This window comes from Electrona antarctica (assembly GCF_951216825.1).
Source record: "Electrona antarctica genome assembly, chromosome: 10".
NCBI classification, from domain to species: domain Eukaryota; kingdom Metazoa; phylum Chordata; class Actinopteri; order Myctophiformes; family Myctophidae; genus Electrona; species Electrona antarctica.
Window position 1 is genome coordinate 20,891,992 of NC_136791.1, and position 14,313 is coordinate 20,906,304.

The following is a 14,313-nucleotide window of genomic DNA, read 5'->3' on the forward strand; positions in this document are numbered from 1 at the left end:
AACACGTATCAGTGGTGCTCAAACGTTTTCATGTCAAGGACCCCTAGAATTATCTGCATTTGGATCCCCATCTGAAAATATGTTGTTCCAGGGACCACCCCCCAGAAGCAAAGATTTGAGTTAAAAACCTTTTAACCTTTTTAAAAAATAGCAGATCTACAAGCTCGTAGATCTGCTATTTTTCAAAAGCTAAAGTATAAAATAATCAATGTTGTTCAACGCTAAAGTGACACAGATCGTGTTCCAAGTCTTAATCGGTAACAGAAAGATAACGGTGTATCTTTCTGTTATCATTGAGGCTGTAGTTCTTCTGATATACTGGGATCTTTTTAGAGGGCTTAGGATTTCTTGCTAATGTTGATCAGGTGGCAAACTGAAAGCGAAGAGGCAGGCAGCATAGGAGAACACAGGAGGGACTGGGTCATCACCAGTGTTTTTGTCAGCACATTTTGGTTTTAGTCATCTTGAATCTCTTGAATAGTTTTAATTTAGTTTCAGTCACATTTTAGTTACCTGGAATGCTTTAGTGTTAGTCTAGATTTAGTCGACTAAATATACGATTTTAGTCGACTAAATATACAGTTGATTTAGTCGACTAAAATGTATTTTGGTGGGCTTTGATGCCGTCGTAATGACTGATTTTATGCCAGTTTAATGGGCAGAAGGGAAGGAAGTTTCAGAGACAGACAGGGGAAGGGGTGGAGACACAGAGAGAGAGAGAGGTGCGTTTGTTTTGCCTCACCATCCAGAGCAGCGCGACACGTGAGCTTGTTGATCTGCTATTTTCAGCATGCAACTAAGTGTAAAATGACTTATACTGGATCTCTTGTCCACTAGTCCCGTCCTAACATTTTAGTCTAGTTTTTATTTGTTGATAATTGTCAGTATATTTTGTCTTAGTTTTAGTCATCGTAGCTTAGTTTTCATTTAGTTTCCATGTAGTTTTCGTCTGTGAAAACGGGTAGTCGACGAGCATTTTTCATTTTAGTTTTAGTCGACGAAATCAACACTGGTCATCACAGGCCCACAGAGAGACCTGTGTGATTATTACCTGATTGTGTGTCAGTGAACCGACTTTAACTCCTTTGACTTCTCTCCTTCCAGTACATGCGCTCCCTGAATAACTTCAGGGCAGAGCAGCCTCACCAGCATGCCATGTACTACCTCCGCCTGCTCATGACCGAGGTCGCCTGGACCAAGGACGAGCTCCGAGATGCTCTGGATGGTGAGGCAAAACAAACGCACCTCTCTCTCTCTGTCTCCACCCCTTCCCCTGTCTGTCTCTGAAACTTCCTTCCCTTCTGCCCATTAAACTGGGTGTGTACAATATAGATATTAAACAATATAGATGCCTCACTGGCCGATGCAGTTCATTGGAGCGACGTGTCTCCAATGAAGGCAGGAAGTCAAGTGGAAGTGCAGTGCTGCCTGAAGGCTTTTCTTTTTTTTACAAATCTTTATAACAGTCATGACAATACATTACAATACAAAACAAGACAAACAAACACAAAACAAAGTTATTAATGCAACAATACAACACAAAGCAACAGTTCTCCGCAGCTTTCTTATTTAGAAGTGCTGAAGGCATTTGCTGAAGGCACGCTGCGTTGCTGCCCAAGTGACGTCACTCATGCGACTCCATGTCTCTCGCTGTCACTCAAGTGACTACTGGCCAATTACAGTGCGTCTTTTCCGGATGTTATGTTACGCACGCTTAAGCTTGACAAGCTTCCACTCATTGAAGGCCAATGCTTTGCAAGGAATCTCGGGAAAATTGTGCCTTCAATTCTGACACGCGCCCCAGAGTCGGAAGAGGCATCTACGTTTATATGTCTATGGTGTACACTACACTAAGAGGATCCGTCTGATCTCAACACATTTTTAAAATGCAACATGGTCAAGTGTACACATCCCTGTGTGTTTTTACCGCCTTAATGGCAGTGCACACATTCCACCACACACGCATGCAAAGAAATGTGATTGATTTGCTGCTCTTTGTCTGTGATCTGTATTCCAGATGTCACCCTACAACGTCTCAAGGCCTTCATACCTCAGCTGTTGTCACGGTTACACATAGAAGCCCTGCTCCATGGAAACATCACCAAGGAGGTTTGTTTGATTTTATATATACACACACACACACACACTCTACTCCTATTGTCATTTGATAGAACGTTCATGGGAGAGATGGATCTTTCCTGGGACGAAGCACAGGCCAAAACACACAACATGGTTCACTGACAGTGATTGCAAACTTATGTACCAACCAGGCAGTGTTGATTTCGTCGACTAAAACTAAGACAAAAAATGTTCGTCGACGACCTTTTTTCACTGTTTTTCAAAAAAAATTCCAGGTGACTAAAATGTGACTAAGACTAAATAAACTATTGAAGACACTATGACTAAAACTAAAATCTAAATTTGCTGCCAAAAACAACACTGCAACCAGGGCTTTATGTCCCAACCTGGGCCAGGTGGATAAGTGAGTGATAGAATGTTCAGCTCTTCGTTGTTACTACTATCAGCCTGTATCAGGTCAAGTGTTGCTAAGCTCCCTCCTTCTCCCTTTAAAAAAAACACTTTACCTGCCATTCCAGTGGTGTCACAGAGGCCATAATTTTATGTGGAAAATCTCTTGAGGTCTTGTGATCTAATCGCACTCTTTCATACAAGGCCCCCGGAAGCCTGTGTATGTGTGACACCGTCACAGTCTGTTGCAGAGAGAATATTGAATAATAATGGCTAGCCACGTAGAATACTATCGAACAGGGGTTTTCAACAGGTGGTCCATGGACCACTGGTGGTCCGTGGCGGTATTTCATGTGGTCCCTGACCATGCATTTAGTGAATGACCTGGTGACCTATGATGACCGTCCATGTAGTCATTTACTGACCAAGTTGGGAGGTCAAGAATTTCAGCAGAAAAAGGGAGTTACAATCTCAAGAGGGGGAAGTGCACCGGATTGTCTGGTTGACTCGTTATTTTTAGGAAATGATTAGTAGTCAATGGACCATTGGTTGAGAAATGGTGGGATGTATACACATGGGATGCATAGCAAGTGTTACATGAGCACTAATCTTAGCCCATATCCCAACACAACAGTGGTCCCCAGGTTGATTCTAAGTCAGGGTGGTGGTGGTCCCTCGTTCACAATCAGCTGCGTTGTGAGCTTGTAGATCGGCTATTTTCATCATGCAACCAAGTGTAAAATGACTCCTACTGGATCTCTTGTCCACTAGTCCCCTTCCTAGCATTTTAGTCTAGTTTTTAGCTGTTGACGAAATTGTCAATACATTAGTCTTAGTTTTAGTCACCACAGCTTAGTTTTAATGTAGTTTTCGTCAGTGGAAAAAGGTAGTCGACGAACATTTTTCGTCTTAGTCTAGAAAACCACACTGGTATGATGCCCACCATATAGATGGATAACATGGTCTCTTCTCTTTCCGTCGTCTCTCTAGTCTGCACTCGGCATGATGCAAATGTTGGAGGACACTCTCATTCAGCATGCTCACACCAAGCCCCTCCTCCCCAGCCAGCTGATTCGCTACAGGGAGGTGCAGGTTCCAGACGGTAGGTCACGTGCCCTCACTGAACATACTTACTCACTCTCCACCTGTACACACTCACTCACAGACCCTCTAGGAAAATATTCCTTGATTATGCATGCTAAAATACTTGATTATGTGGTGAAATATGCAGGTTTATTTTTAATTGACTAAGGCTTAAATAAGATCAAATGTTTTTGAAACGGTTGAGAAATGACAGTTACCGTGTGGGGGTCCCTCTACTGTACCCTGTACTATACTGTACTGTACTGTACTGGCACACCCAAAATCACCATATATACAGTTAATATGTGCGTGTTTGTGTGTGTGTGTGTGTTAGGTCGCGCACAGGTGGTGCTCAGACACACCCAGCCACCCACCCACACACCCACCCACACACAGTCACTTAAGGAAGTGGTTGCACCACTTTAAAATGTGTGGTCAAAATGTTTTTCAAAGTTGTAGTTGTGCCTTTCGTCCACCAGGCGGCTGGTACGTGTACCAGCAGAGGAACGAGGTGCACAACAACTGTGGCATAGAGATCTACTACCAGACAGACATGCAGACCACGCATGAGAACATGCTGCTGGAGCTCTACTGTCAGATCATCTCCGAGCCCTGCTTCAACACGCTGCGCACCAAAGAACAGCTGGGTGAATATCTTTCATTTTTTATTTCCATTCAGGAGGTGTCTACCTTTTCTTCCACAATCCTTCCTCCTCACTCTGTTTCTCCCACCAGGCTACATAGTGTTCAGTAGACCCCTCCTCACTCTCTGCTTCTCCCACCAGGCTACATAGTGTTCAGTAGACCCCTCCTCACTCTCTGTTTCTCCCACCAGGCTACATAGTGTTCAGTAGACCCCTCCTCACTCTCTGCTTCTCCCACCAGGCTACATAGTGTTCAGTAGACCCCTCCTCACTCTCTGCTTCTCCCACCAGGCTACATAGTGTTCAGTAGACCCCTCCTCACTCTCTGTTTCTCCCACTAGGCTACATAGTGTTCAGTAGACCCCTCCTCACTCTCTGTTTCTCCCACTAGGCTACATAGTGTTCAGTAGACCCCTCCTCACTCTGTTTCTCCCACCAGGCTACATAGTGTTCAGTGGACCCCTCCTCACTCTCTGCTTCTCCCACCAGGCTACATAGTGTTCAGTGGACCCCTCCTCACTCTCTGCTTCTCCCACCAGGCTACATAGTGTTCAGTGGACCCCTCCTCACTCTGTTTCTCCCACCAGGCTACATAGTGTTCAGTAGACCCCTCCTCACTCTCTGCTTCTCCCACCAGGCTACATAGTGTTCAGTGGACCCCTCCTCACTCTGTTTCTCCCACCAGGCTACATAGTGTTCAGTGGACCCCTCCTCACTCTGTTTCTCCCACCAGGCTACATAGTGTTCAGTGGACCCCTCCTCACTCTGTTTCTCCCACCAGGCTACATAGTGTTCAGTAGACCCCTCCTCACTCTCTGCTTCTCCCACCAGGCTACATAGTGTTCAGTGGACCCCTCCTCACTCTCTGCTTCTCCCACCAGGCTACATAGTGTTCAGTGGACCCCTCCTCACTCTCTGCTTCTCCCACCAGGCTACATAGTGTTCAGTGGACCCCTCCTCACTCTGTTTCTCCCACCAGGCTACATAGTGTTCAGTAGACCCCTCCTCACTCTCTGCTTCTCCCACCAGGCTACATAGTGTTCAGTGGACCCCTCCTCACTCTGTTTCTCCCACCAGGCTACATAGTGTTCAGTGGACCCCTCCTCACTCTGTTTCTCCCACCAGGCTACATAGTGTTCAGTGGACCCCTCCTCACTCTGTTTCTCCCACCAGGCTACATAGTGTTCAGTAGACCCCTCCTCACTCTGTTTCTCCCACCAGGCTACATAGTGTTCAGTAGACCCCTCCTCACTCTGTTTCTCCCACCAGGCTACATAGTGTTCAGTAGACCCCTCCTCACTCTGTTTCTCCCACCAGGCGACATAGTGTTCAGTAGACCCCTCCTCACTCTGTTTCTCCCACCAGGCGACATAGTGTTCAGTGGACCCCTCCTCACTCTCTGCTTCTCCCACCAGGCTACATAGTGTTCAGTAGACCCCTCCTCACTCTCTGCTTCTCCCACCAGGCTACATAGTGTTCAGTAGACCCCTCCTCACTCTCTGTTTCTCCCACCAGGCTACATAGTGTTCAGTGGACCCCTCCTCACTCTCTGCTTCTCCCACCATGCTACATAGTGTTCAGTGGACCCCTCCTCACTCTGTTTCTCCCACCAGGCTACATAGTGTTCAGTGGACCCCTCCTCACTCTGTTTCTCCCACCAGGCTACATAGTGTTCAGTGGACCCCTCCTCACTCTGTTTCTCCCACCAGGCTACATAGTGTTCAGTAGACCCCTCCTCACTCTGTTTCTCCCACCAGGCTACATAGTGTTCAGTAGACCCCTCCTCACTCTCTGCTCTTCCCACCAGGCTACATAGTGTTCAGTAGACCCCTCCTCACTCTGTTTCTCCCACCAGGCTACATAGTGTTCAGTAGGCCCCTCCTCACTCTGTTTCTCCCACCAGGCTACATAGTGTTCAGTAGACCCCTCCTCACTCTCTGTTTCTCCCACCAGGCTACATAGTGTTCAGTAGACCCGTCCTCACTGTGTTTCTCCCACCAGGCTACATGGTGTTCAGTAGACCCCTCCTCACTCTCTGCTTATCCCACCAGGCTACATAGTGTTCAGTAGACCCCTCCTCACTCTCTGTTTCTCCCACCAGGCTACATAGTGTTCAGTAGAGCCCTCCTCACTCTGTTTCTCCCACCAGGCTACATAGTGTTCAGTAGACCCCTCCTCACTCTGTTTCTCCCACCAGGATACATAGTGTTCAGTAGACCCCTCCTCACTCTGTTTCTCCCACCAGGCTACATAGTGTTCAGTAGACCCCTCCTCACTCTGTTTCTCCCACCAGGCGACATAGTGTTCAGTAGACCCCTCCTCACTCTGTTTCTCCCACCAGGCGACATAGTGTTCAGTGGACCCCTCCTCACTCTCTGCTTCTCCCACCAGGCTACATAGTGTTCAGTAGACCCCTCCTCACTCTCTGCTTCTCCCACCAGGCTACATAGTGTTCAGTAGACCCCTCCTCACTCTCTGTTTCTCCCACCAGGCTACATAGTGTTCAGTGGACCCCTCCTCACTCTCTGCTTCTCCCACCATGCTACATAGTGTTCAGTGGACCCCTCCTCACTCTGTTTCTCCCACCAGGCTACATAGTGTTCAGTGGACCCCTCCTCACTCTGTTTCTCCCACCAGGCTACATAGTGTTCAGTGGACCCCTCCTCACTCTGTTTCTCCCACCAGGCTACATAGTGTTCAGTAGACCCCTCCTCACTCTGTTTCTCCCACCAGGCTACATAGTGTTCAGTAGACCCCTCCTCACTCTCTGCTCTTCCCACCAGGCTACATAGTGTTCAGTAGACCCCTCCTCACTCTGTTTCTCCCACCAGGCTACATAGTGTTCAGTAGGCCCCTCCTCACTCTGTTTCTCCCACCAGGCTACGTAGTGTTCAGTAGACCCCTCCTCACTCTCTGTTTCTCCCACCAGGCTACATAGTGTTCAGTAGACCCGTCCTCACTGTGTTTCTCCCACCAGGCTACATGGTGTTCAGTAGACCCCTCCTCACTCTCTGCTTATCCCACCAGGCTACATAGTGTTCAGTAGACCCCTCCTCACTCTCTGTTTCTCCCACCAGGCTACATAGTGTTCAGTAGAGCCCTCCTCACTCTGTTTCTCCCACCAGGCTACATAGTGTTCAGTAGACCCCTCCTCACTCTGTTTCTCCCACCAGGATACATAGTGTTCAGTAGACCCCTCCTCACTCTCTGTTTCTCCCACCAGGCTACATAGTGTTCAGTGGACCCCTCCTCACTCTCTGTTTCTCCCACCAGGCTACATAGTGTTCAGTGGGCCCCGCAGGGCCAACGGGGTCCAGGGCCTGCGCTTCATCATCCAGTCGGAGAAGGCCCCCCACTACCTGGAGAGCCGTGTGGAGGCCTTCCTGCGCACCATGGAGAAGTCCGTGGAGGAGATGAGCGACGAGGCCTTCCAGAAGCACATCCAGGCGCTGGCCATCCGCCGCCTGGACAAGCCCAAGAAGCTGGCCGCCGAGTGCGCCAAATACTGGGGGGAGATCATCTCGCAGCAGTATAATTTCGACAGGGGTGAGGCCCTCACTCCCAACCGTCGTTAATTGTGCTTCATCACCTAGCACAGGGGTTCTCAATCTGGGTGTCGCGACCCCTCGGGAGTTGCCAAATTATTTGAGTGGTCCCCAGATTATTTAAAAAGGAAAGCAAATGGAAATGAACCCATTTAGACCTGAGGACGATAAAAAAAATGCTTCTAATTCCTAGCCTATGTTCCTACTGTATGTCAGTGGTGCACAACCTTTTTCATGTCAAGGACCCCCAGAATTATCTGTATTTTGCTGCTGACCCCCATCTGAAAATATGTTGTCGTCGTCCCCTACACACATTTTCACGATTTTTTTAAATGGCTAAAGTATAACATAATGCTAAAAACACCAAAAGGGGTTCCCGCCCAGAATGGGTTAAGAGTTTACATAGTACAGGGGCGGCTGGATGGGAACCGCAACGTTGCCAGTTCGAACCCAGGTTCCCCCAGAGTTGGTGTCGAAATGTCCTTGAGCAAGACACTGAACCCCTAATTGCTCCCGATGTGCAGGTAGGTGCCTTGCATGGTCTTTGTGTATGGCAACTGGGGTGAGCCACTATGCTTATGCAATCGCGATTTTATGGATTGTAAGTGAGTTGAGATGGAGTACATTCCAGCTTTGTTCTACAGAAACTGTTTAAAGTCTTTCTAAAGTGAAAAGGTGTCTTTGTGTAAAGAAAAGAAAGTCAGGTTATTATATTTTCCGTGGCCAAAAGGAAATGCAAAATGGCAACATAATGTATAGGAAAAACAGACTTTTTCCACAGAAGAGTGTCTTGGCTTTCTTTTTATAAGCGAGTACAAAGTTATGCACATTTTGTTTTTGTAAAGTTCTATAAACAAAATAAACCCCTTTTCAAATGCATCCCTTCAGTTTGTGCAAAGATATAACTTAAAAGTGATGAAGTTAATAATTCGGAACTCGTTGTGGTTGTTTTTCAGATAACCTCGAAGTGTCCCACCTGAAGACTCTGACAAAAGAAAACGTCATGCAGTTCTACAGCGTGAGTAGCACAACCTTCTTTGTTTGCTGTTACAGTGCGTTTTACAGCAGGCCAACAGCGGCGACTCTGGGCGATACAAATCTCCTAGTGGGCGTTCCTACTGTCATTAGCCATGTCCTCATAATTGGTGGTATGGAGGGTAAACAAAGCAACACATGAATTTGGTTGGCTATCGGCGGGCGATGTCGTCAGTAGTTGCCGGGTCCTATAGATGGACAAATAACACACTTCTGCGTTCATATTTTGAACGAGAGGCGGATGAGGAGCAGAAATTAAGCGCTAGTATATCCATCAGATCGAAACCACGGAGAGCGCCCTAGATGAGCAGATACGAGGCATTCTTTCTGCCGCGCTAACAGGCTAGTGAACGGTAAGCTAATATGACTGAAGAGCGAAGCGTACGGTGGCCGAGAGTCCGAGTGAAAAATAATACACACGTCCTATGGATGCGTCGATTGGACACCCTATGACGTGTGGACACGTCGGATGGACGGAAATGGTTAAAACGTACTGTTATGGTGCAGTGTTCTAACAATGGCTCTTGTTGTTCTCCTTTGAAACACTGCACATGCTCCACGCCCGCACTCAAATTGTCACATTGATCATTCCGTACACACGTGTGTACATGTGAACGGCGTGGTCAAAGCCGGTTCTCTACCCAGGCTGCGTACAATGGCTGCTCGTTTTCAAATGCAGTCACCCAATCGTGTCTCCTTCTCCTCAGCATCTACTACTCATAGCCATGGAGGTGATAAGTGACATGCGCACGCTCGCAGAATATCAACTGCAATAATGACAGGTTGTATCACAGCCTGCCTGTTCTGAGGGGATAAAGGGCCAAGGAGACATGACCAGTGACAGGAATTAGCATATCTCCCCATAGCAGAAGAGCTTTTCAGAGGCCCCATGCAGAATAAGCCTAATGCAAGTCTAATATTGTATGTGTTTCAGTCTAGGGTGACAATCACAGAAGCAGACTTTTCTTGCTTTTGGCATGAGAATTGACTTTGAATACAGATGAGCGTCTTCAATGTGAGCCCACTTATAGAAAATCTTAGCTGACACGAAAAGTCATGAAGAAATGAGCAAGAGTTGTGAAAGTTACATTGACTTTTTTCTTGAGTTGTCCTTATAATCCTTCTTCTGTGCTTTGCCATGAAGAGATATAGCACCAAATGAAATTAAATGAAATGAAATTATTACTATATTTACCCAGGGTATCTGGGCTAAGCTCAAGAACTTGTTTCCAGCCAGGCCCTGCTCATAGAACACATTTCGTCGTAGTGGTTCAATGCCTTGTTCAAGGGCACTTCAGCGGTGGTAATTTTAACGTGTCGGACCGCTGATTCGAACTGGCGACCTTCCGGTATCAAGACCGCTCCGCAATCCGTTCGGCCACCGCTGCCACAATATAAAGACCTATAAAGATTCACGTGATGCATTTAACAGAAACAAGATGTAACCTTTAAACACAGGTGTTCATGAAAATGTCATGATTTTCATTAGCAACAATCCGCCACTTAACGTATGTTTTCTAACATTCTCTCGCTGTCCCTCCCTGCAGGATCTGCTGGCAATAGATGCACCCAAGAGACACAAAGTGTCTGTACATGTTCTCTCTAGGGAGATGGATACTTGTGAGTATTGGACTATAAGGACTGGTTGTGTTTGTGTGTGACTGAAAGGTTCCTTGTTGGTCAAGTTTCTTTTTTTTGTGTATCCAAATTAATTGAGCTTTTTCATTTTAAGCACTTATCCAGACCGGCTTATATTAATGTTCAAATGTTGAATAAGCTTCACATCATAGATCAGCAGGGACATGAAAAGCAGCCATTGGAAATGTTAATGTACCAATGATGCTACAGAGCCCTGGAAAACGAAAGGAGACTAGAAACCAAAACAAATTGTAGAAAGATATATATTGTTGTATTATATATGTATGACTGAATTAATGGGCATATTCGAGTGAATAGAGGAATATTAAAGTAAATTTCACCTCGCTTGTTGAAAGGAGGCGTTTTCAGTATGTGATGGTATATACTGTAGAGTAGACTAGACATTGCTAATAGAAATGGGAGGGACGTAGGGAGCACTAACATGTCATTGGCCTCTCTAGGTCCCATTGTGGGCGAGTTCCCTGCCCAGAATGATGTCAACCTGGCTCCAGCTCCATCCCTGCCACAGGTAATCATGCTAACTGTGTTGTCTCTTAACCCATTTAGACCCGAGACCACATTCTACAAAATGTCTTCTAAATCCTGTCCGTTCTCTGAAAAACCTATGTTTCTATGTCAGTGGTTCTCAAACTATTTCATGTCGAGGACCCCCAAAATATTTTTTTTTCTTTTTCAGATCTTGTAGATCTGCTATTTTTCAATACAAAAAGTACAAAATAATGGTTAATGTGTTTAAACACAGATCCAGGACTTAATGTATTTAAACACAGCTTATATTTGATATGTCCACCTATTGACTGACTGACTCTCTCAACAGCCTACTCAAGTGCAGGACATGACCGAGTTCAAGAGGAGTCTACCTCTGTTTCCCCTGGCCAAGCAACACATCAACTTCATGGCTGCCAAACTGTAAAAAAAACAAAAGGGAGCGGCTGGCCCACTGATGGCCCAGAGCAGCATGGGTGTACTGGGGGAGGGCCCCCTGGGAAACGCGGCCCAGCCCCTCCCCGCTTCCTTAACCACCACCCCTCAGCCTCTACCCCTCTCCACCAGTCACTTGGAGTCAGAAACACACTCGGTTGACAAAAGCCTGCATGTGTGAGTGTGTGCGCTCCCTATTGAGTAAGCGTGGGCTCGTGCGTGTGTGCGTGGCGGGTGCGGAGCCACGAGTGTGTGAGTCACCAACGTAGTTTGTCAGCATAGCTGTGATCATGACATCGGACTCGCCTCATGTATAATCTCTCAAAGACGAGGAAACACGCATTTTCACAATACTGCGTTCTAGGCTGTTTAAAGTCAGTACTACTAGCTAGTTGCCTCTAAAAGACCTGACCAGGGCCAAGATCCCTGTTAGTCAGCCATGTTTGGATATCCTTCAGATACTTCATGATAGAAGTGTGTTTTTTTTTTTTTTATTATTAATTGATATATCAACACAGAGACATGCTGCTTTTTAAAAGAAAATGAAGTGGAAGTTGTAGAGGTAATTATTAGACTACATGAAACATGATGGTACCTCCATGAATTTGAATACCGTGATCTGACACATGATGCTGGACCGGTCAGCTAGCTACACACCCCCCCCCCCCCCCCCCCATCCCCCGAAATGTTGTCACACAGACACTTTTAGATTACACCTGTACAACAGAATATTTTATTCAAATTTATGTATTTTGGAGAAAAAATATATATTTTCCTTTTTACAAATATGGTTTTAATAATTTTGCGTTGTTTTGTTCCTTTTTATTTTGCTTGTAAAACTGGTCAAACGTTGGGACCCTTTGAGGAGTTATTGTGACTTGATAATTGTGTGAAGAAAAATGCCCTGAAACTTTCTTACTTTTTTCTTTCTTCTCTCCTTTAATTTTGAGTCGTATTATTCAACACATCGTCTCAGGGGTATCACAAAGTTTATTTGCTTTTAATTTCTATTGTTTGAAAACTAATAAACTGTTTTAATGATCTACATCCTTTACACTAGTAGTTTGGTCATGAGTGAGCAGTAAATCCAGTACCTTGTATGGATACGTTGATCTGACATCACCGTACGTACGTATCTCTGATCTTTGAAAGAAGTCGAAGCTGTTCTCGTCGTATGATCTAAGGAGACTCTCATTCGTAGTAGACTACGTCTGCATTTGAGACTCGAGGTCCTTGCAGACTAGGCGTGTTTTTCTGAATAAACAGCAGAAAAGCGGAGCTTAAAAATCTTTAAAAAAATGCTGCAGTGTTGGGACACCTTAACGTAGCTTGTGCCTTTCTTTGGGGCTTTATTTAGTATTTGGTAACCTACACTAGTTGGGCCGATATCAAACGATGAGCTCTCAGAAAAATGTGTTGTCCTCGCTACTGAAAGTTGTCTGTCCAGTGAGCCAGCTTGCACTGCACTGCTCTGGGTCACACTTGGAGCAAGATGGTGGTAATTTTCATCTCCTAAAAATGCTGCACCCTGAGAGGGAGAGAGGCCTGTATGTGGTTGTTCCGACATTAAAATGTCCGCTAGCCTTCTCCTTCAAAGAATAGTGTGAACGTTTCCTGGGTTTGAAAGCTCTTCCAGACTTGCTGAAATTGTTCATTTTGAATATATGCACTTCTTTCACTACTAAGCAATAAATGATGATGCTGACCTGGGAACCGTGAGTTAAACAACTAAGTACGCTCTGCCCAGTGGCATGCTATAACAGTGGCTGTATTTAATGTGCTCAGCCTTCTCCAGCCTAGACCATGGAGAGGAGAGTTGTTCCGAGTTGTTGGCAATGCTTGGCTACTAGTCATGTCAGTGCCATCATGTACTGTATGCATCAAATTCTGGGTACATTTTTACACTAGGAGTTAAGTTAAACACTCAGGCGTTTACTGTGTACAATCATGGCCTGCTATCTCAGGTGCCTACCAGCCTTTCCAAGTCAACATCTGCCAACCACTCGGTTAAAATAGCCAAAATTCTGCTTTATGGTTTTCTTTCTTTCCACCATTTACCCCATAGGCCTATATACTTGTTCTCAGGCCTGCTTCATTCATCTCTGTGATGCTGCATTGTTTTGAAGGATGGGTGAAATGAGGCAATTATAAAAAATAAATATAATCTTTTAATCTCCGATTATTTGTTAAGTTACTCTATACATGTGTTTGATGTAGTACATAAAGCTGCAATGCTTTCCAGCATTTTACTACAGCCTAATTACCAGAGCAAAATGATAGCAATGGGGTTTAAACTCAAATCGGATCACAAACCTGTGATTAAAAACAAAAAGCATTTATCCTTTTTTTTGGGGGTGGAAACCCGAAGACCTTTTCCTAGAAATCCACTCAAACGGGCCATACTATAGCATGTAGGGGTGACCAACTAGTTCATGTTAAGTCTGCACTATCTCCATACATTACATATTAGGCATGGGTTTACTCACTGAAGCCTGGATGTGGGTTTCTTTTAGATGAGTGACACTGACACTAGATTCACAGAAACATTGTGTGGGTTCAGAGAATGTCTTTGGGAAATGACAGAAGATTGTGATTGGTTGACTCAACGTGGGCTTGTTTCATGGAACCCTGTGATGCAAGAGTGCCGATGTGTTGAGTTTGTTCTTTTTATCGTCTCCTCTGAGTGTTTCTAAGTAATAAATGATTGAAGACTGAATGGAATCCGTGTCTTATGCTACTAACTAGTAACTACTAGCCTGCATGATGCAAGACCTGCCCAAACTGAACTCTCATAACTTACAGATCAAGGTTTTTGGGAAAATAATGGTTCACAGAATTGGCCTTGAAACTAAAGATGGAAGAAAATGTCTGTAGGATACATTTTCACAACTTGAACATATTTCAGGCAGGCAGGCACAGAACAAGCTCGTGTGTGTATAGCCAGAGAGAGAACTCAG

At 45.5% G+C, this 14,313-nt stretch overlaps 1 protein-coding gene across 3 annotated transcripts in view; it reads left to right on the forward strand.

Moving 5' to 3' along the window:
- Positions 1 to 14,072, forward strand: part of ide (insulin-degrading enzyme) — a 38,510-nt gene extending 24,438 nt beyond the window's left edge. For all 3 annotated transcript variants that reach the window (XM_079512803.1, XM_079512804.1, XM_079512805.1), the window contains exons 17-25: positions 1,105 to 1,225; positions 2,018 to 2,109; positions 3,460 to 3,571; positions 4,032 to 4,199; positions 7,470 to 7,742; positions 8,698 to 8,759; positions 10,324 to 10,396; positions 10,876 to 10,943; positions 11,253 to 14,072. In XM_079512803.1, coding sequence (XP_079368929.1) covers positions 1,105 to 1,225; positions 2,018 to 2,109; positions 3,460 to 3,571; positions 4,032 to 4,199; positions 7,470 to 7,742; positions 8,698 to 8,759; positions 10,324 to 10,396; positions 10,876 to 10,943; positions 11,253 to 11,348 — 1,065 coding nt within the window. In that variant the 3' untranslated portion in view covers positions 11,349 to 14,072. The remainder of the gene's footprint in view (positions 1 to 1,104; positions 1,226 to 2,017; positions 2,110 to 3,459; positions 3,572 to 4,031; positions 4,200 to 7,469; positions 7,743 to 8,697; positions 8,760 to 10,323; positions 10,397 to 10,875; positions 10,944 to 11,252) is intronic.
- The last annotated feature ends 241 nt before the right edge of the window (positions 14,073 to 14,313 follow it).